The sequence below is a fragment of the Malurus melanocephalus genome, unplaced genomic scaffold, assembly GCF_030028575.1.
Source record: "Malurus melanocephalus ecotype Western Australia unplaced genomic scaffold, MMel_1.1 scaffold_297, whole genome shotgun sequence".
NCBI lineage: Eukaryota > Metazoa > Chordata > Aves > Passeriformes > Maluridae > Malurus > Malurus melanocephalus.
Genome location: NW_026623529.1, coordinates 541,498 through 563,239, shown reverse-complemented (window position 1 = coordinate 563,239; position 21,742 = coordinate 541,498). Strand labels below are relative to the sequence as shown.

At 40.4% G+C, this 21,742-nt stretch overlaps 1 protein-coding gene across 1 annotated transcript in view; it reads left to right on the top strand.

Moving 5' to 3' along the window:
• STAC (SH3 and cysteine rich domain) overlaps positions 1 to 21,078 on the top strand; it is a 71,998-nt gene extending 50,920 nt beyond the window's left edge. Inside the window, exons 6-11 of the mRNA XM_057376982.1 lie at positions 1,145 to 1,226; positions 5,248 to 5,312; positions 6,145 to 6,233; positions 9,795 to 9,846; positions 9,973 to 10,110; positions 18,067 to 21,078. Of these exons, the coding sequence (XP_057232965.1) occupies positions 1,145 to 1,226; positions 5,248 to 5,312; positions 6,145 to 6,233; positions 9,795 to 9,846; positions 9,973 to 10,110; positions 18,067 to 18,165 (525 nt within the window). The 3' untranslated portion in view covers positions 18,166 to 21,078. The remainder of the gene's footprint in view (positions 1 to 1,144; positions 1,227 to 5,247; positions 5,313 to 6,144; positions 6,234 to 9,794; positions 9,847 to 9,972; positions 10,111 to 18,066) is intronic.
• Positions 21,079 to 21,742: the final 664 nt, after the last annotated feature.

The window sequence follows — 21,742 nt, the reverse complement described above, 5'->3', positions numbered from 1 at the left end:
AAACCACATATAAAATATGTAAAGCAATTCAGATTCTGCTCCGTGAACAAAAACAGTGAATGTTCCTGCAATGCAGGCAAAGGTTTGTGCTGCAATAGAGCAAGCTGTGTGTACGGTACAATTGTAAAGTGTCACACAATAACATTAAAACCTTGTGACTTCAAATCTGTTAACTAGAAATAAATAAAGCTTAGGAGAAATGTAAGTATTTACAGTTCTTCAGATTAGAGAAARCACCTGACTCAAGTTCAGTCTTTGGGTTTTTAATGTTTATCAAACATGTAGAGAGTTCAGTAACTAAAATTCTGTTAAGGTCAGACTCACATAGAGTTGTTTGGAGCAGCTCCTGGTTCCTGTTGGGCTGTACAAGGAGAAGCTGACTACTCAGCCAAGGAATCTGGTGCTATATGCAGGGCACACTTCTGAGGCTTAAGATTATGTCATCCCACGTTTTCCTATACCCTGGAACACTGGGTCCCTAATCATGACTGACATTAATATGGTACAAAGAAGAAATCATAGTAATTCTAAAAGCAACACTTAGGTTTCAATTTCCCTAACCATACTGGCCAGATGACTGTTTAAAAGGAAAATGAGGACAGATATTTAAAGACTGACTTAATCAACTCCATTGCACTCCAGCTCTTTCTTTTACAGCATTTTAACAGAATGAAAATGACCCTTACATTACAGTTATTTTACTGAATTATGTATCCAGGGCTGATACATTAAAAGTCAGTAGTTTCAATTCAGTCCAGTCTCCTTGGCAGACAGCTATTCAGTATAACTGCAGAATTGGCAAATTCCCTCGTGCCCTTTCTGTTTTGTACAGAGAACCACATTGCTTAACATAATCCTTTGTTTCTTAACTTTCCCATTGTTTTATGCTGCARAAATCTTTAGTACTCCAGACTGCAAACTTGGTCTGGAGATTTTTTCTGGGCTTTCAYTGTTTCCTGTGCAGTAGGTACATGTTGTGCATCACCAGATTCAACATTTCCTTCAGTCCCATTAGGYTGACTCTGCTCTGCTCTGATATCACTCAAGTACTGCATTTCCCAAAACCCTTGCTGTGGTTTTATTTCAATTCATCAGTCCCTTTACCTTGCTTATCCCATCTCATTTTCTCTTTCTGTCCCTGCAGACAGCTGACCTGGGAGAAGTTCCAGAGGAAGGCAATAGCTCTGCAGGCACCCTCGACATAAGCAGGAAAAGGAGCAACAGCGGTGAGTGCCACCAGGCCAGGACAGCACCTCCAGGTGTAAGGGCCTATGAACAGCCTGTTTCAGGTGGGGGGTTATGGCATGGACTTGTTTTAGCAGCATTCTGCTTTTCAGAGCAGGAGGTGAGTTGGTACAAGAATTTGGGGAATGCTTTTTGCCATTCAGATGAAATTCAAGCCACCRGTTTTCTTAATTGGAGCTTCCACTGGACAAGATTCAGGTCCATTCCCTATCTCCTATCTTTATTTCATGAGCAGGACTGTAGATTTAGTATGCTTTACTTCCTCATTGGCAAAGTGGAACAAAAATACTTTCTTTCTTTTCCATATGTTTGATTTTTCTGYATGATTTTGTATATCATAACCTCTCTTGGACAGAAAATTAATCATAAAATATCCACATGTCTGTAAAACATACAATGCAATGACTTTTGATTCTAATTGCAACTCCTCAGTACAACTGTAGCATGTGCCCAGTAATATTAATGGCCCAATTCCTTTGTTTGATTTGCACTACAAAAGTAATGCTCTTTACAGCACTGGCATGATGAGATTTGAAGACCATCATAGCATCAAGAGCTGAGTAATCAAATCTCAGCCACCAAGAGTTGGTGTTTGTGACCCTGTTTCTGAATTCAGTCATGGTGATGGAAGTCATAAAAAAAGGTTATTGCTGACCATGACTTCAGGCCCAGCCCATCAGAGCAACTCCTTTAACATTACCTGAAGTCTGCTTTGCTGGATCTCACAAGATGTACAGAACAAAAACAAACCACACTGACCATAGCGTTCTTCTTCATGGCACCCCCAGTGCTCCTTAAATACTGTTACCAATTCGTGTAGGTGAAATGCCAACTTCAGCTGTCTGTTTCCTTATTATGTTACCTCTTTATTCCTTTCCTCCCCTCTTGGTCCTATCATCTCGCCTTACTGTGTTCAGTCTTTTCCTTCCTCTCATTTTGTGAACATCTCATCCACGTTATGTGATTTCTCCTCAAAATTTTGTCAGGTTTTCTGTCTTAGAAGCGCAAGTTGACCTGACCTGGTTAAAGATAGATAGTTCAGTCTGTACCACGTTGCTTAATCCTGCCCACCTGAGACTAAATCGACCCTGTTTGAGTGTTCAGATAACTTTTTATTTCTTTGTCAGCTAATAGTTTCATTTCTGAAACCCAAAGAAACTTTTTTTCTCTGAGATCTGTATTCACTGAATGCACAGAAAGGCATTCAAGGAACTTACTTAAAGAGATTAGTTTAAAAACTCAGCATGTGTCAAACCTCCAAATAACTTCCGCGGCACATTAACGATTCCTTTGATCAGCACTGGCTTTTTTACAATCCATCCTTCAGAGGCTCAGGGTATAAATTATGCATCAGTCACTCCAAAAATTTCCTCTTGGTAGATTTTTAATAAACTGCCTGCACTGTTTGAGCAAGCTATGGAAATGGTAAAATCCTTTTCAGAGTCTGAAAATCCCTGTCTTTTTTCCTTTTTTTTTTTTTGTCTGCTGCTGCTGGGGCAAACAAATATGAAAATAGATGGACTTCTGTTGTGTGGAGATATGAACTACATAGCTCTATGGCTTTCAGATTCAAGTGCCTCCCATTAATATCTCGAGATCATGAGCTAAACATAGATTAAAAATTTAACAAAGTACACTCAAAATGCTGCTACAGAGTGACTCATGACWCCTTTTTCCTCAGTTGTCCACTGCCTCTTCATCAACACATTGATGTCTTGAATAATGTCAGGTTCATTCCAGTTGGGTTTGTGTTGTTTGGTGGTTTTTTTTCCTATTAAAATACAGTATTCAGCATATAAGTATTTAGGAAAATGTACATTTGATGCTCTTTGGTAAAGGAAAACAGCAGAAAAGACACATCCTGCAGAAGGGTGAAAGGACCCAGCACATGTGTGGCCATATAATTGCTCCTGTGGAACTCTTATAACTTCAAGGGGAGATTCATTCATTCAAGTCCCGTCACAAATCCTGTGAAGCAAAGCTTCCCAGTTTACAACCGTGAGATGGCATAGCCAAATTCCAGCCCTCCAGCCTCATCTAAGCCAGTTACACTCTTTCACCTCTATGAATTGCTACCTGTAACAGTAGTCCAGAAAGCCAAAATGTACTTCAGGTGACAGCAGTTTGAGCCCTTTCCCCTTACCTCAAATATGGGATGTCCTCCCTGCATACCCAGTTTTGGTGAGCTCTTCTCAGCCAACACAAGGATACAGTTCAGCTCCCTCCCCACATRCTTGGTCAGCTGCACAGTTCATGARGCTGTACGTTAGTAGCTTGCTTTATTTTCTGTCACCAAACAGAAATTACTCCAGACTTGATGCTGGAAATTCTTCTACTTCATCTAGTGAAGGACTTTTTGCAAGTCCAAAAGGCTCCTAGTTACCCAACTCAGTATTCACCAGAACATGCTCAATTTGCCTCCTAACTCCTTTTCCTCTGGACACAAAAAACAAAGCACAGTAGTTTGAGTAGCACTTAAATATTGCCAAACTGCTCTTTAAACCCCTTCATACAGATGTCAGACACACATATACCCCTACACTAAAGATTCRGGAAATTTGGTTTATTTCTAAGGTTTTCCCTCTGGTACATGTGACAGTGTGCAGGGTCAGGCTCCTTGTAACAGGACTTGGTGAGGGGTGTATTGAGGCTCCAGGTCTGCCGCAGTCAGGCCAGCTGGACACAACTTGTGGCATTTTCAAGTTAAGTGTGGTAGGTATCAGCTCACGTGCTCTCTTCACATTTACTCATTGAGCTTTATGACTACAGCATTGTCTTACATTTTGTCAGAGATGTGTATGCTCATGAGTGCCTGTCACTTTGTACAAAATCTTTGTCGTGCRTGTTGTGGCTGCCATTTCACTTGTCTTTTATCTCTTAAAAGAGCACTGTTTTGCTTTTCAGTATCCAAGTACAACTCTCTGCTATCAAAGAACTCTACTCTTTCCCTCATGAAACTTCTCCACAGACTCTGTTACGCTGTCAGCTACCATGAAGACGAGTCCTAGAAATACATATTAATGAAAGAAAGGATGAGCAAGTGAAAGAGCAGAGGAGAAAAAGTCTGGGGTTTAGTATTCCCTGGACCCTTTTTCCCCTGAATGCATGTAACTATATGACAGAGAAACAAARTGAAAATGTCTCAGTCAGCCTGATACTACCACTTTGGACATTTCCAAATTTTTACACTACAAAGTCCAGCCTCTGCTCAAAACTTCTACAGGAATAAATGGTGGGAGAAAAGCTGATGGTTCAAACTGCTCAAAGACTCCAGCTATTAAAATCATATTTAGTCTTTATCCAGAAACGAGAAACACTTAAAATGTGAAGGGAGAATTCAAAGTTTTGAAGCCACTGTGGTTTTTCTAGGCACATAACTGAGGACAGGTATCAGTCAGCTCATGAATCAATTACAACAGAGGGTAACTAATTACCCATCAGGTATGTTAGGTGTTGTGACTGTTGTCTTATTCCATGAGYTTCTGTAAAAGCAAATTTGTTCATCTACAGGCCTGTTTCTGAGTTTACCCAGAAAACCCAGTTTGAAAGCAACTCAGGTTCCTCCTGTAAATTCAGAGAGAGAGGCAGTGTATCCAGTGCACCCCWGTCATGAATTACTGGAGAGAGGGATCAAAGAAGGCTCTCAGACACTTAGAGATAGAGGCCAAAACAGGGAAAGAAGGGTGAGATATAGCACTCAGTGTGAGAAAAGACTGCTGGACTTTAGTTACAGTGCCTAGAATCTGTTTGTGGTGCTGTAGTTGTGTATATTCATCTGATCAAAATGGTTTATTTGTTACACTTGTAAATTCTTGAGGACAGAGATTGTGCCATGTGCCATCAACACACGTGGTTTTGTTGGGAGTGCAGAAGRGTTCAAGGGAGACCACAAGGAATCAAAGAAAATAAGGGAGAAAAGGAAGAGGTCAGCAAAATCAAAGTGATCCTGTTAAGAAGAGTCTTCAACTACTCCTAAAATGTCATGTGTTTGCTTTWTTTCAGTGTTTACATACTCCGAAAATGGCACAGAACACTTTGGAGAAGAACCAAAAAGTACAAATTCCCCGGTATGAGCACAAATTTTGTGATGATGCAATGGTAATGAGAAGTCATGTAAAACTCWTGTTTTTAAGGCTGTCTGAGGACTTTGAGCAGGTCTACTGCATCACTGATATCTGACTGTTGTGTTCTAATAACATTTCTGGGCCACTGGCCACAGCTGGGAGAATATACAGTACTGGATGGTCTTTGGTTTACCCTTTGTGGATACTTTTATGTTTTTCTACTCACTACAAATTGATTTGTGAATGCATAAGGTCCGGGGTGCAGGCGATGTAATTCCAACAGAACTGCTGTAACATAAAAACCACTGATTAGATTTTGAAAATTATTTAGTGTTTGTTTTAGCTGCCTTTTTTTTTCTCCCAGATTAACTGTGGAAAAAGTGAGGAGAGTGGCCAGTCTTCTCTGTTGAACACCCAGGACAGAAAAAGTTTTCACACATTAAATTCACTTTAAGAAAGTGATTTTCCTGCTCTGAATTTCGACCTGTGCACTTTACAATTCTAGCTCCATCCAAAGTGAGGACTGTAGACCACACACTTTATATTATGCCAGTAATACACTACACAGAGAAAAAAAGGCGGACTTATTTTCCCCAAAACCAGCCAGAGCAAATTTCTGCTTGTGTTCCTTGGAAGTCTGGAATTTGATCTTGGAGTTTAAATAATCTTATTTCTAAATTAAGGTATTCACTGCCTTAATGCTCTGCAATGTATCTGGGCCATAGTCTTCCAAGCTGTGTAAGATCAGGTTCTAGTTCCACTGTTTCTAACAAAGCAAACCAAAGTCTTGTACAGAGCAGATATTTACATTTTCTCTTTCTCTTTTTTCTTAAAGGGACCATTTTATAAAAGCACGTTACAAATGAACACCTATGTTGCCTTGTACAAATTTGTACCACAAGAAAATGAAGACTTAGAGATGAGGTAAGCCCGAAAATATTTGTTACTTGATTTGACCCATGTGCACTGGTCATTTGGTTATATTGACTTTGGGGAAGGGAGGGTTTCTTCCAACATTTTGAATACACACTTTTATAGAGGTACCTACTTGTAGATACAAAGATTCTCACAGTTAAAAAGAACTGATGACCAATTCTTTTCTCAAGGATACAACAGATTAAAATTTTCAAAACCACTTACGTCACTTTAGGAGCAAGATACATTTCAGCTGTAAAATGTTCTGTTTTCAGTTGCTTTGTTTTTCAAGCAGAAGTTTTCAGCTAAGAATTCATCACCAGCTTTCATGCGAATGCTAAAAATTTTACCAGTCCTGTTTGATCCTCCCTCCCATTCAGTTATGTCTGAAGAAAGATAGTGATGTCCAGCTGCTGGATGGCAGCAGAGAGAGCTTTGCAAAATAACCTTGTTAATTGGTATTTTTAGTACTTACTCTCTCAGTTCTGCATCAGTTGCATTACAAGGTCTAATCCAAGCCTACTGAAGGAAAAGGACAGTTTTTCTTTCAGTGAAATTATTTTGCTGTTGCTACTCACTTTTTGCATGGTTTTACTAGAGTTGTTACTCTGAAACATGTCAGCTGTCTTCAAGGCATCCTATATCAAAATAATCATGCATGTGCCACAGAATTTAGGGAATTGCCAGAGAAATGATCCTCTCCTCAGAATSTGGAACTCTGAAAGCCTTTTTCAAGTTCCTGGTTGTGCCTTCTCACATYTCTGGAACTGAAGGGTGGGATGTAAGGCAGAAATTACAAGTTTTCCTATCATTCTGCTTTGCTGACATTTTCTGGTCATTATTTTAGGAATGTCAGCTCTTTAGGAAATAACCACAGTATTTGGTAACCTTTAGTGCAACTTGCCAGCTATTCTGCTTGAGGGATTCCACTTTGCAACCTGCTCCTTAGGAGTATAATCCATCCTGAACATTCTTCTGTGCAGTAGAACACAGAAATCCAGAAAACATATCATTCTTCAAAATTGCATTCTGCATTTTAGGAGTAAAAGCAGCCCATGGTCTGAAACATGCTCCTTCAGGGGACACCAGGCTCTTTCCAGGGACAGCAGCTGGGTTTTAGACTGGTGTCACTCAGCCAGACTAGCACTGTTTGTCCCACAGTCAGAAATTCAGTAACACATGTGTTAACACAGCTCCATAGGGGATGCCCAATAGCTGGTAGTGCTGTTCTGTCATTGCAGAGCCAGCYAGGATTCAGCTCAGTTGCATGGATTCCCATTTAACAGTTGAGGTGCTGGAGGTGGGCTCAGCATAGCAATTTTGTCAAGACTGACAAGCACTGTCCTGGGAGCCCGAGCTGGGAACCAGCCAGGCACTGATCAACTCCAGCACAATAAAGGCAAACAGCAGGAGAAGGATCTGAGCTGAGAGGAAGAGTTAGGACAGATTTCTGAAGTTCCCAGCTCATCTCTGAGAGGATGCAGTGAGAAGCAGATGACTGCAACAGAGATGCGTAGCCCTGATTTCAGCCGAAATTAGAACTTACCACAACCTTGATTTCTTCCTTAATGGCAGGAGCAGCCAGTCAGGGTCTYCAGTGCCCTGGCACAAGCAAAGTAGGACATTGCAGTAATGCACTTAAAAGTGATGGCCTTGTATTGCAACAGAGAATCCTGGAGACAAGCAACCCCAGGTTTCAGGTAGTGCAATTAAAAGGAAAGGAAAAGGAAAAGGAAAAGGAAAAGGAAAAGGAAAAGGAAAAGGAAAAGGAAAAGGAAAAGGAAAAGGAAAAGGAAAAGGAAAAGGAAAAGAATACTTAGAAGGGACATATAGGAGCGCCTATCTTGCCACCTCCTGAAGTCTAGATGGCTTTGAATTTGCAGAAGAAAAAGATAAGACCCAACAGTGATTTCAACCAGTAGTAAGAATCAAGTGGGTTCCCCCCTTTCAGGGATTAGCTTAATCTAGGGGGCAAGAATAACAGGTCCAGCTGGTATTTCTATTTTGAATCCTTTTTGGCAATTAAAGACATCAATATTAGCTCTCTTCTAGAAATAAAATCAGCAAAATCAGCAGGTCTTCAATCTACAGTTTTCAGTGCACAGACMAGTGACAGACAACTTTAGATTCAGTTGACATCTTTCTCTGACAGCCAAATAAATTTMTATTTTCTGGGTTATTTTTATAACAACCAGGCTGAAGAGTATGGGGTAGRCAAGACTCTCTAAATCCTGCTTGTTGAAAGTGTTTTTCATTCTAGTGTGAGGGTTCCATGGTGTTGGCCCCAGACTATTCACTTTGAAGTTATGGTTTCCCTTAAAACCTCCTTGAGTGTTTTACATTAGATATTGACTGTAATAAAGCACTCAGATATTCTTTCCCATGGAAAAATATCTTTTACCGCTGGGCTACCAAGCTGTCCATTTTCTCTAGCTTCCTTTCTCACCACAGTGAAGAAGCACATTGAAAGGGATTTCCAAGGAGGTCTTGTGGAAAATGCTGTTTCCCATTGCTCAGTGTTAGAAGACTAAATGCCTGTTTCTCCAGTTGTCAGCAGCAATGATAACCACTTGGAAAGTGGATCAATGAGGCCCACCACCTCCAGCTGCATCCTGGACACATCCACACTTTCTGTGCATGCTCTGAAAGACCCTGTTAAATTGGACCTGTAATTCATTGTATACTCCAGATACAATGAGATATAGATTGCTGATCATTGATCAGCAATGATTGCTGATACCTCAACAATTCAGCAAAGAAAGCTGAAAAATTAGAGGTTAACAACTTTATTAAGATCCAAGTAATGTTTGTTATCAAGCAGATAGAGCTTTCTGGAGTTAATCCCTTTGGAAATGGTCTCCTACTTATTTTTTACAGCATACCACTATTATAATTACATAGGAATGTTGATGAAGTGCCACCAGTGGGGGGAAAAGGTCAAATAACTGTTCAACTACCTGCACAAAATCAGCTCAGCAAATTTTGCTATTAGTSTTTCCAGTCAAATTATTCCCCCAGCTCTGCTTTGGAACTAGTCAGCTGGAGGCTGATACTCAGCAATTACAACCCAGCACCACGCATTATAAAGGTAAATACATCCCATTCAAATCAAAAATACATTCTTGGGCAGAATTATATCCCTGCTGACTAATTGCCTTTGTCAGTAAAATAGAACTATTTTCCTGCTGCCTTCCTTCTGCAATCACAGCTTGAAAACACAGATGATGAAGTAGTGTGTCCCAACAATGTGAGACTCCTAAAAGCAAAGCAATAATGCCCTTAGAAAATAGGGAATTTATTTTACACAGCTGCTTAATAAACAGGAAGCAAAACTTACAGTTCACAGATGTTGTCTCAAAATAAAGATCTAGCCCCAAGACACAGAGACTCTCTTTCTACATTACCATGTGGGACTGAAGGAAACYTTGCCATCTTATTGAGTCTACCTGCAGTGAATGCTCACACAAAACAATCATGGAAGGACACCTTCCTATTATAAGGGAATTGTGGATGCTGATTCAACATGACAATTAAGAGTCATCTTAGATACTATTCCTCTTCTAATTACAGGCCAGGGGACATGATCACTCTTCTGGAAGACTCTAATGAAGACTGGTGGAAGGTATGTGTTAGTCATTTTATATCTCTTTTCTTWCCAAAAAGAAAAATATCTAATTTTCAGTACTGAAATTTCATTAAAAGCTGCTACAGTTAACATTTTTTCACTGTCAATATGTTTCCTTCATAGGGGAGAATTGATGACAGAACTGGATTTTTTCCTGCTAACTTCGTTCAAAGAGTGCAACAAAATGAGAAGATTTACAGGTGTATCAGGACATTCATTGGCTGCAAAGAACAGGGACAGATAACTCTGAAAGAGAACCAGGTAAGACTCCTTGTGCTGGACCCTCACTGGACTAGAGCATCCAGCAGTCTTACCAAAGACTGAGAGAAAACTGGGTGAGGACAGGCAGATTTTTTCACTACAAAGATTTATTATTTGTATGCTAGCAGTGTCTAGTAGCCATTTAAGAGCAGTGCTGGCCTTGTGCAAACATGGACTCAATGCCTAACTTAGCCTGAATTTTCAGTCTCACAGACATTCATCCTGATATTTTACATATTTCTCACTCTGTTACTGACTTCAGAGGGATGAACACAGAGTCTTAGCAGCAGACGTTGTGCGCCTAAAAAATGATCTGTTTCTCTCCTCACTATTAGAGCTAATCTAAAAGAAGACAGTGGCTCCCTCCCCAGACTTTAATTTACCTAAAGATCTAAACACAACCCATTGTCTTTACTTCAACAGGAACAGRTTTAGGGCAGCATCACACAAAATTGTAAATCCTAAATGTAACTCCTGTTCACCAGTTACAAGGTATATTTAATCCTTAATATTTTGTGTCACCATTTCCATAGCCTCTCTACAGGCCRTCCTGTATTCTAAACTATAAGTGCTAAAGGACACCACACTCAGTGAGGACTTGCAGGGTCCATTCAGCGTGGTGAACTTTCAGCAGATCCTTCTACTTTGTGTCCTTCAAGTGGGTTCAGTAGGCACAAGCCATGACTCAAAACCTGCATTAAGGGACAGGTTCACGGCATAAGCTCATGTGCATGGGAGGATGGCTGACTAAGGGATGCTAGTTTGAGTTCTCTGACAGCTGGGTGGAATAAAAAGCTAGAATTTTCTCGCTGCATCTTGTGAACCCAAATGAAAGAACATTTCACCTCATTAGGTCTTTCCTTCACCGTGGCAACTGATCACCAGAAATGGTTTSCCTTGCAGCGCCTGTACAGCCACAGATTTTACTAAAGCAGAGAACGAGTCAGAACCAGTGTGAACTTCAAGGCCACAAATTTTTCCACGCAGGACTTCTGTAACCCTTCTCTCCACTGGTGGATAACACTAACTTTGCTGCTGCTGCCTTGTGCATAGCAAAACACACCAGTACAGACAGTCCTGGTGACTGCACAGTTTTTAAGGAAGGCACAGAAATACAGTGACCAGAACACATTTTAACTGTCCCTGTATGCCAAGTACATTGGGCAGCCCTGCAGTTCTTAAAAAGAAAGTTCTTACATTCCTTTTAGCCCACACCTCTTTTGAATTTTTATATCTGTGCCCACAGACACAAAAAAAAAAAAAAAAAAACCATTACTTAAGGAGAAGAAGGCTTTGTGCTCTAGAATCAGCAGTATAAAAGGGAAATGGTGGTGTAGGAATATGGCATGTCAGCATGAGGGAATGGTCAAGATGTGCAGCATGTCTCGTTAGTGGGCATAGCAGACCATCTCTGTCAGTGTGGCTGTGCTGTGAGCAGAGAGCCCAATTTCTTGCCTCAGTCCTCACAAATSCACAGTTTCCAAGAGGACAAGTCTGGCAGCTTCATCTTAACACAAGGACCTTCCTATTGTCACTATTTCGTAATAGGGAGATTGGAGTCAGAGGTGCCTCATCGTCTCTCAGGGCAGGAAGCAAAGTAAAGGGATGAATCTGTGCTGTCTGTCTACTGCTTCCATTTCTTTCAGAAAACTTTTCAGCTCTGTCTCAAGYCCACATAAATGCTGAGGCTGAATATGAATCCTGTCAGGTGCTTACTCCATGTTGCTTCAGAGGAAGAAAGAAATAAATATTTGTTGTGAAACAGGGGGCAGAGATCAGACTGCACAAACACATGAATGCAGAGAATGAGAGAAAAGGAGCGCGGCAAACAGATCTCGCTCCATTCTCACACAAATTATGCAGAAAGGGGACATTTAAGTAGCTTGAAGGCCATTTTGATTAATTTCCAGATGGAACAGCCAAGTGAGGCTGTGGACATTCATCTACTTCCTACTATCCCTCCATACAGGGATATACAAAATACATTTTTTTGTATTTTTTTTTWAWWAMMWWATAATTCTGCCTTCACCATGGAAAAACTCTTATTGTGAAAAGTATTTTAATTGTTACTGGGAATTTTTTACTTTAAAAATGTATATTTCCAAAGTCAAATTTCCTTTCTTTCTTCTTCAATCATTTATCTAATTTTCTGTCCTCTATTTCTCTATTRTTTTCCATGTGAAGCAGAGAGAGAGATGCAATTGGGGAAGACAGGAAAAAAAGTCATCTGGATGGGACTTGTGGGAAAACTTTGGCAGAATTTTTTGTTTGTATTTTGTTCCATTGGGAATTTCTGTGGGATGTCATCAGCCATTTTACCTGGGCACACTGCTCAGAGTGCTAAGAGTTTATATCTGCAATGTTCAAAGCACCGACTTCTTCCAGATTAGCAAGAAGGGGAGATTATTCATCACTACTAATTCCTGTCAAGTCTCACTTTAGCTAGAAAAACTCAYTAACTGGTCTAATAAATTCCTGTGACTATAGCACAGCAAAATTACTTCACTGAGTCACTTTCCATGTGGTCTAACAAGAGTTACAGAACCATTCTGACAATGAGGGCAAGAATGATATACTAACAGAAAAACTGATCTAGGGACAGTAATGGGAATTTTCTTTATATTGCTTGATACCTTCCATGGTTTGTCATTCAGGTCTCTGTCYCCTTTATGCCCTATATGAATTTTTCTGGGTAGAGAGTCTATTCTTGTAAGGCAAAAGGAAATATATTCACATCAACAAAACCACATGGCTATCCTAAGAAAAGCTGTTTTATGCAAGYAGAGATATTTAATGAAGGAGACTTTTTCTGGAATTTTTTGGCAGTTTCATGCCTTGGAAATAACATGTGGAGTTTCAGTTTCATTCAAACCTTTCTGGCAAAGCCAATATTCAAGGAGAGGACTGAAGAATAACCACACAATTTGTTCACCCATCCTGAGCGATATGCACAAGCTAGGCTTCAGAAAGGATCCCTTGAACATTTCACTATGCAATATGAAACTCAGCCTGGAGAAGAAAAAGAGTGCTGCTTCAGAGACACCAGCATGTTGTAGTTTAGAGTTCATTGACAGATTTTTGAGCCTTAAAACCAATTCAGAAGATGACTGAGCACCACAGGGCTCTATAGGGAATCTGTAGGAAGTAGGTAGACCTAGTACCTGACAACAGCAAAGCAAGATTATCAATATGGAAACAAAAACCAGCCAATTTCTGTGGCTGTCCACACTTTTAARCTGTCTCACAAACAATATGAACTACATAATTTCCAGCTCTGATTGATTGTACCATCATTTCCATACATGAAGTTTTCTCCAGCCTGTAACTTCTGCTTTAGACTACCCAAGTTCATTACTATACATTATACAAATTCTTCTTGGTATGACAACAGGCTCTGATTTGAACTCTGCTCACAGAAGAAAAAAAATCATGACATCTAATATATMATCAATATTTGGAAAATCATCTCTTATAATGTCTTTAAGGTATTAGATCATCCTTAAAGAAGTCAAGATAATCTACTCTTTGAAAGTCTGCTTTTACTTCAAAAAAAAAAACTACTTACACTCTTTCCAGGCTCCCTCTCACATCTACAGTTCCCACTAATACAAATTACATTAGAGCTGGGCTTTTTGTAACTAAATGATACAGCTGATTTTAAATTGTGAAAGTGATCTTAGGCAACAGGAATTGCCCCCAACCATGACAATTGTAACAAACTGGGARCCAGAAACTCTCTGCCTCATCCAGGTGCGTGCTGTGAGTTTACATAAAAGTCAGTGCAACAGACCCATTTTGTGATGGGTGTTTTATAAATGTCACATATYCACAAGGCTAGACTTAGTATGGCAGGATTGGAGGACAGGTCTACAGAGCCAGGAAATCCACCTCTCTCAAGTCTTCTGATTAGCCTGGAGGCTTTGTTGCTGCCTGGCTTTTCATCTCATTTTCTAGGAGTTACTTTACGTCCCCATATTTCTGGGATACTGTAAAAGAAGCTGAGCTTCTGAGAGCATGACTCAGCCACCTTTGAAAATCAGTTTCATCACAGTGACTTATGCATTCAAATTAAATCACTTAAAARGCAAGCTCAGCACTGAAAGCCATGTTGCAGTTCTTCATGTGCTCCCCATCTCTAAGTGCTGCACCTCACAGTGAAGCTGAAACAGAACAGGATCTTTTTCCAGCTCTCTCTGATTTCCATTGACGTCAGTCTTGCTGAGAAAGGATGGGTGTCCCCATTCATTCGGGGGTACTCAGTGACACACAAGATTTGCCAAAACAAGGGCACAGCACATTATACATCCAGTTTAGTCCAGGGCTTCTTTAAAACCCTGAGTAAGTGGCAWAGGTAAACAAGCCAATGTTCTCAGTCCAAAAGCTAGTGAAACAACTGATATAAAACCCCTCATCATCACTTGCACTGTGACTGAATGGGTGTGGAAACTGAGCTGCTTCGTATTTCCATCCACAAGGCTCACGTAGGCAGGAACTTCAGGGCACTGGCAGCAGCAGATTTAGAAACTCACAGTCTCTGTGCTGTCATTCTTGCAAACAGAAGACTTGAGCTTGCAGACCTCCTGACCTGGCACTGTCTGCAGGGTCCAGGACAGCTCTTGGAACTGTACTGCCCTCATAGCCAAGGTCCCACTTCATCAGAACCTGTCTGRGACTGACAGAAGGGTTAATTATGTGGAAGAAAGAAGAGACAGCCACAAAAAGTTGAAGCAAGTTYAAAATTACTCCTGGACAAAGAGAACTGACCACTTGAGCCCAAACTCAAATCACAGGACTTAGAAGAACAGGAAAGTATTAATGATCGTGGAACTTAAAGGACTATTTCCTAATTGTTCATGTCCTCCACCTTCTTAGGGCAGGTGCTGACAAGTTCAGACAACAGTCATGAACTGAACATTTTTGGATAGTTCAGATCACTTTTTGGGTTAGAAATAGCCTGAGACGTGATTTCTTACCCTGTGGTTTATTCCACTACCAACCTCAATCCAGAGTGCAAGGGGAAAAACCCARCTGTCTCCCTTTGTGTCCCTACCAAATTCACTGGACAGTGGCTGCTCTGGGTCTCTGCTGGGTCTCTCCAGCAGCCTTCCCCCAAAATATGCCAGCCTGAGATTTAGGCATTTAAAGCATTTTAAGCAGTTTCCAACTTTATACAGAAAACCACAACCACGTGTCAGTACCTGTGGCACCTCATTCCTTCACAACCATCATCTTTGCATCTCTCATCAGGGCTAATCCTCAACAACAGCTGAATCATCAGGTGAAATCCAAAACTCTGGGTACTACCATGCCCTCATCTGGGATTACTCTAGATTTAATATAGGAAAGTCAAGAGCCAAATCTCCTGGCTACAACTTGTTGATTAAATTCTTGGCAGCATTCATGAAAGGGGGTGAGAGCAAAAGTGTCCATAGATGGTGTTTCATTCAGTCTTGTCTGAAAACTGCAGAATTTGGAGCAGCTCCAGGGCTTTGCAAAGTTGCAGCAGCTGTCACAGGCCCAAGAGACATCCTGAGTCGTACAGGATTATAAAAATGTGGCATATTGTGGCCAAGCTTATTCTGCCCCTGAAACCTCCCCTTCCTTGGAAAGTAGCGGGAAAAAACTGTTGTCTGGGATCTGACATACACAAGGCTCAATGTCTTAGTATGAGAGCATTTCAGCAGGAATTTGAGGGAATTCAGACCTGTGTTTTGGTATACAGAGTGAGAGTTCTTACATRAAGTCATTGTGCCCAGTGAAGATCTGAAGTTATTGCTGTAACAGAGYGCTCTGATATCAAGGAGCACTCAAACCAGCAACAGAAAAAAAAAGGTAATGAGTAATAATAATAACAGTAATAATAATATCTCACTCGACTGAAAAAAAGAAGAAATCTGCTATATTTTTCACTCTAAAAATAAAGAAAAACTGTTCAGAAAGCTCAGTGCTTTTCTTTTGTCCACAAATTGTTCTGCTGGCAATACAAGAGGGAAAAGCCCTCGGTTCTTGAAATATGTTCTGCACAGAACCAGAGAGATTAAGCAAAAAAATGCATCACAGTTAATGAACAATATAAATCTGCTGAAGATGTGTTTATTTTGGGGACTCTATCAAAAAGTTAGATATCTTGCAGACATCTTCAGTTAGGAGAAAAGCACAGTGATGGAGTGAGGCCCTCCTTTTGCCCAGCCAGCTCTAGGTATGGAGAAGGTGCAAAGGCTCACAGCAGTAGGGAACAACTGAGAAGGGAAACTTTTCAACTAATGCTCTTTTCCAGACTTGGATGGTCTTCCATACTTGGCCATCTTAGTTTTGTGCCTCTTTGCAGGCTTTTTYTCTCATTGTTTCAGTTTTCATAGACTTTCTCAGAGATAGAGACCAACACGTGGCAGTAGTTAGACACACCTTTCTCTGTCYGTGTGCTCTGCACCTCTTTGCTTTGAATGGTGATGTGACTGCAGAGGAAGCAGGAGCTGTGCTGGGGATTCACGACTTTAATGAGCTTGGCTGTTTCGCAATAGAGCCTAAATTAGGACTGCATCAATTGTCGACCTCTCCCATGCTTTCCATGTGATTTAACCCCAACAGCAGTACATTATTCTTTCTAATTGCATGTCGGCCCTGTYGGTGTGCTCACTCATTCTGCCCCAGGGATCCAATTCAGTTAATGTTGAGTAGGCAGGTTAGGTARAAAAATTAATGAGTCCATTTACTTTCCAAAACTTTGTTTCCAGGTAGAGAAATCCACCTCCCTGTTTTCAAATGCTGGAGGTAGCAAATGTGAAGGAGCTTCACCTCTTTCTTATGACCTTTCATTTCCCTCTGGCAGCATCAGCATTGCTAGTAAATTTTGTGTGTGCAACTACAGGATAAGCTGGCCCAGAATTCAGATGTGGTATTGAGGTGTCACCCATGATAGTCYYRCTGAAATGCATTTATCCAGGAACAYTTCWGAGCTAWTTTTGTTCATTTCATATCCTCTGAATTATTGTAAATAAACACTGTAAATACTTATCAGACAGAGATGAGTGTTAGTCCAGATGGAGGGCTGGCACTGACATCATGAGAAATCAGTGTGTGGAGTGGTCCCAACGGGACCATCATTTTTTCAGTTGTATTTTAACCTTGTTTGACTAGTAGTTAATACATAGTTCTTTGGCATGGACATTTGCAAACAATTCTTTATTTGGTGTGGTGCTGTGCCCAATCTGAAATGCCTGTGCCATTGGGCTTTCACATGGCTCGGCCATTATCAGATGTTTCAAGAAGGGTCTTAAAGTGGAATTACCTGAGATCACAAAGGTCCTCAGGAAATGAAAACCTTTACCACAATGTAACATTTGTGCAATAGTATAGACCACATGGTTTCATAACTGCCCCTGTTTGGAGTTGGAGTTATGGAAACACACTCACAGAGCTGGATTCYGGTCACGCATTTTGGTATCCCAAAYAGGCATCTGTAGGTGCAAGGRCTGAATAAATAACATAACCCMCTGCTCACCTGAGCTGTACYAAGGCTCCTTCAACATGCAAAAGAGAATATGCTTGGACTCAGGTCAGCTGCTGCAAGTGACCCACAATTTTCACCACCAAGGGTTGAGGGTGTCAAATAGCTCATGGTCTGAAATACCCATTCCTCCCATACACAACTATAGCACAATCATTTCATCAGGCTGAAGTCATAATTCAAGTTTYAAAATTTTTTATGCACCACAAAGTTCCCAGTAGTTTTAATGTCTCATGTATACATGGCACTTCAGGGAGACGGGGGAAAGGTAACTCTCTAACTATGTATGTTTGAGATTCTTATCAAAACAGTGAGAGTCCAACAGGGATTGTTCCACTTACAGAAATAACTAGCAGGATGTCTAGCCTACCTGATAAATACCCTGCAATAATTTGTCTCTTTAATCATGGCAAAGAGCTTAACGTTCTCAAACCTTTTTTTGTATCCAGATTTGTGTGACTTCTGAAAAGGAACACGATGGCTTTATCAAAGTATACAGCGGGAAGAAGAAAGGCTTTGTCCCCATAGATGTCTTAGAAAACATCTGATTCCAGCAGCCCACTCACTGCAGTAGGAGCCCTTTGTTGGCAATGCCTGTCTGCCTCATCTCACACTGTGTCAACCCAGATGGGCTKTCTTGCAGATGTTCAGGGAAATAGTCAGAAAACTGCAACAAAAAGAAGAAAAAGACATTTAGACTGCCACAGCAACACTAAAAATATGAAAAGTTGAATGTTTGAAAGAAAATGTAGTCAGAAACCACCAGGGAAATGAGAGGCCCTTGGATGCTAACAGGAATAAGGTAAGGGGGGGTGAGAGCCTGGGCTGATTTCTGGTGCAAGATGACTGCTACAACCCTGATGGAGACAGACAGCTTGTTCTGAAGGACTAAACTTGTGTCCTGTTCTTGTGTCTTAGAAAACTGTTGGACTGCTTTCTTGTTTGAAGTGTGTGTTTYGGGGGAGGGGGGAAAATACTGTTCAGACTGTCCTCGTACTACAGTCCAATGCTTGTAGTAGAGTGTGGCTGTGGTTCTACAGTTTTGTCCCCARCATCAACCGAGTTTAAGCGTTTAGTCCTGGTGTTTAGTCTCATAACAAACCAGTTTGGAGACACCGTGTGAATGTCAGTTCGAGAAATGCACTGTGCCCTGGAAGCTGGCAATTTTCTCTTTCTGTGCAATCTTCCCATAGGAAAGAGTAGCGAATGTGTGTGTCCTKTGTTTCCTCTGTGTATGAGCAAAAGCTCTCAGCGTGTGTTGGGTGTGCATTGGCTGCTCTAATAGGTCACCAAAATAGTTGGTCCTCGGATTCACAAGCCTGCTTGGAAGCAAYGCTCTGTGTTTCCTTCACTTTGACCTGGTGATACAGAAAATGGGCAAAATGCTGGGAGACAGCCACAGGCTTGAAACATTTTATATTTTTCTGTGTTTATTGCACTTAAAACATTTTATATATTAATCCTATTTATAAAAAATAAAACAGTTAACTAACCCACTGGAAGACTGAAAATGTTAGGAAAGGACAGGCTGTGCACAGGAGTGAATCTGTAATTATCAAAATGCAGAACTCATGACAGAAAGGCACTGAGGATTTTGGTGTTGTGCTCACACGCCAAAGCTGTCTTCTTCATTTGCTAAATAGAAGTTTTGCAGATTCAGCAGTAAATACACCGGCATAAATTTCTCCTTGGCAAAAACCACTGTGTTCATCCCTTGAGGCTTTTCCATGCTAGTGAGACTGTGCAAACATCCCTATTTTGTCCATATAAGCCTCCATTTTCAAACGTGTTTTGGGCATGTGAACCTTTCRGTACCTGGGGAGCAGTCTGTGGGCCCTGAGGGTCTTGACCAAATTACACAAGTCAGTCAGTGCCAATCCTGTTGTAGAGCAGGGGCCCTATGATATTTGAAGAGAGGGAACCTAATTTCCAAGTATTTAATTGGATGTAATTGCACCAAATACACTTAAACAGCTTAGCATGTATTACGACGTAGAGATTAAGCCCCATCCTAGAGCTCCCTGCTGAATTAATGCCTTCTTTKACTAGCTTGAAACTGAATGCCTGTCTTTTCTGCGATTAACCACAAATTGATGTCCTAAATCCTGATACTGCATGCCAGGCTAGTATAGGCCTTTGCAAAGTGGATGCTCTTTCTWAAAAAAAAAGAAGTTTCTGGTCCTGTTCCCATCCATAGAGGCAGTTGGAATCTGTATTGTACAATCCAGGACTCAGGAGCTGAGTTACCCTATTTGAATAGCTGATCTTTCTAAAAGCCTTATAAAATCCAGGTTAGTTTTACACTTGACCAGAAGTTCTCAGAGCAGACTGGTCTTCATCCTCTCAGAGTTGTATTTTGCAGCTCTTGTGYATCATTTGGTTGCAGAGGAAGTTGCAGGGCTGTCAGCTGTTGAAACATCGCCCTTTATATTGTAACTGGTCCATATTAACAACCTCCAGGCTGATCAAAATTATCTGATTTCATATCTTCTCTAGGAATATAAGCAGGACTTTTTTCCACTTCAAACAACGTTTTCTCAGCTCATTTTCCTAAGTAACCAATAAACTCAGTGGGAGAGGATTCTGATAAGCCTTAAAGATCAAGAGGAAAAGCAGTAGAGACATATTAATCCACTCTGCTTTATAAGATTTTTTTTTTATGTATTCAGCCCGTTCAAAGGAAAAACTCAAATGTTTGTTACAACTAAAATATTTGCTACTTTTGATCAGGCCTGTCAAGTGGACAAAAGGAAATCTGTATTAATCTACACATATGTGCTATTGTTTACATGATTGCATCATACTGTGATCCCCTCCCTCTTCAGTCTTCTATGACTTTGATTTATCCCTACAATGTGCATCGTACTATTCAAAGAATTATATGAATATTACCTATGAATCACAATGGCCTTTAATCAATGTCAGTTTGATTCCTTTTGATACCGAGCAATAAATAATAAAATGACTGAGTAAAAACAAAACAGGCCTTATGTGGACTGCATTACATCTGAGAAACTTACTGCTTCTGAACCAAAGCTTTCATGTCTATCTTTTCTTTGTGTTTTTGGTCGATTGATTGGTTTTGTCTTTTTACTGGGCTTCTGCTGCCATTCAATATGTAGATGTAATTTATGCCTAATTTAGCAAGAAGCACATATCATACATGAGTCTTACTTTAAGCATGTGATACATTGGCTGTTTCCATGCTTAAAGCTRAAGTACTTTGCTAAATTAAGGTCATTTAACTCAAGTTTATTTTGGATGCCTTACTCTGAATCCAGACAAGTATCTCATCACTTTTTTTACTACCATATGCAGTTTGCGATAGGTACTGTGTTAGCAAGCAGTTAAAAATCAGACAGAAGATGGAATGGATTTTTTCTGACATATGAATTTTAGGAAATAAATGCTGCTCAGATTTAATTTAATTTTCTGCTTAATAAAGACTATGTGATGGTTGGAAGGAGAATAGAAGTGTATGTGTCTTGGCTTTTTTGCATCAGACTACAGAATTTTCAGTTACCCACCTTGAAGAATATTCACTCAACCCATCCACAACAGATATTACTGAGCATTTCCATTTAAAATTTACAGCACTTGCATTTGCCATGTTTAGCAAACCATTTCTAAAAGCACATGTAGACTCAGTAGGAAGTTTTGTGGTTGGGCCATCCTGAACACTTTTTTTCTGCCATATCATAAAGTAGTTTTAGCCATTCAGCATCTCATCACAGCATAAAACTGGCTACAGAATGTTTTCATAAGCGCTAGGAACAATTGATCAACATGAATTGAGTGTGAGCTGCCTGAATCATGATCTTCTCCCACCAGTAAATAACACRGTATCCCAGTTTACTGTGACCTCTTTTTACACTTGGCCATTTCGACTCAGTGACTCTATCTGGAGATGAGTGCTGCAGCACAACACCATTCAGCTGTGGAACCATTGCCTCAGGGGAACCACCACACTTATGCCTACAAACACTGGATACCTTTAGAATTGCTTACAGACCTTTTTTTCTGATTATTAATCGAGATTCAATTGACTAAATATAACACTCAGTGCCATCAGAGGAACCGAACAGAAAGTGACATAGGAGATTTGGAAGAGCTGAAACTTTCTAA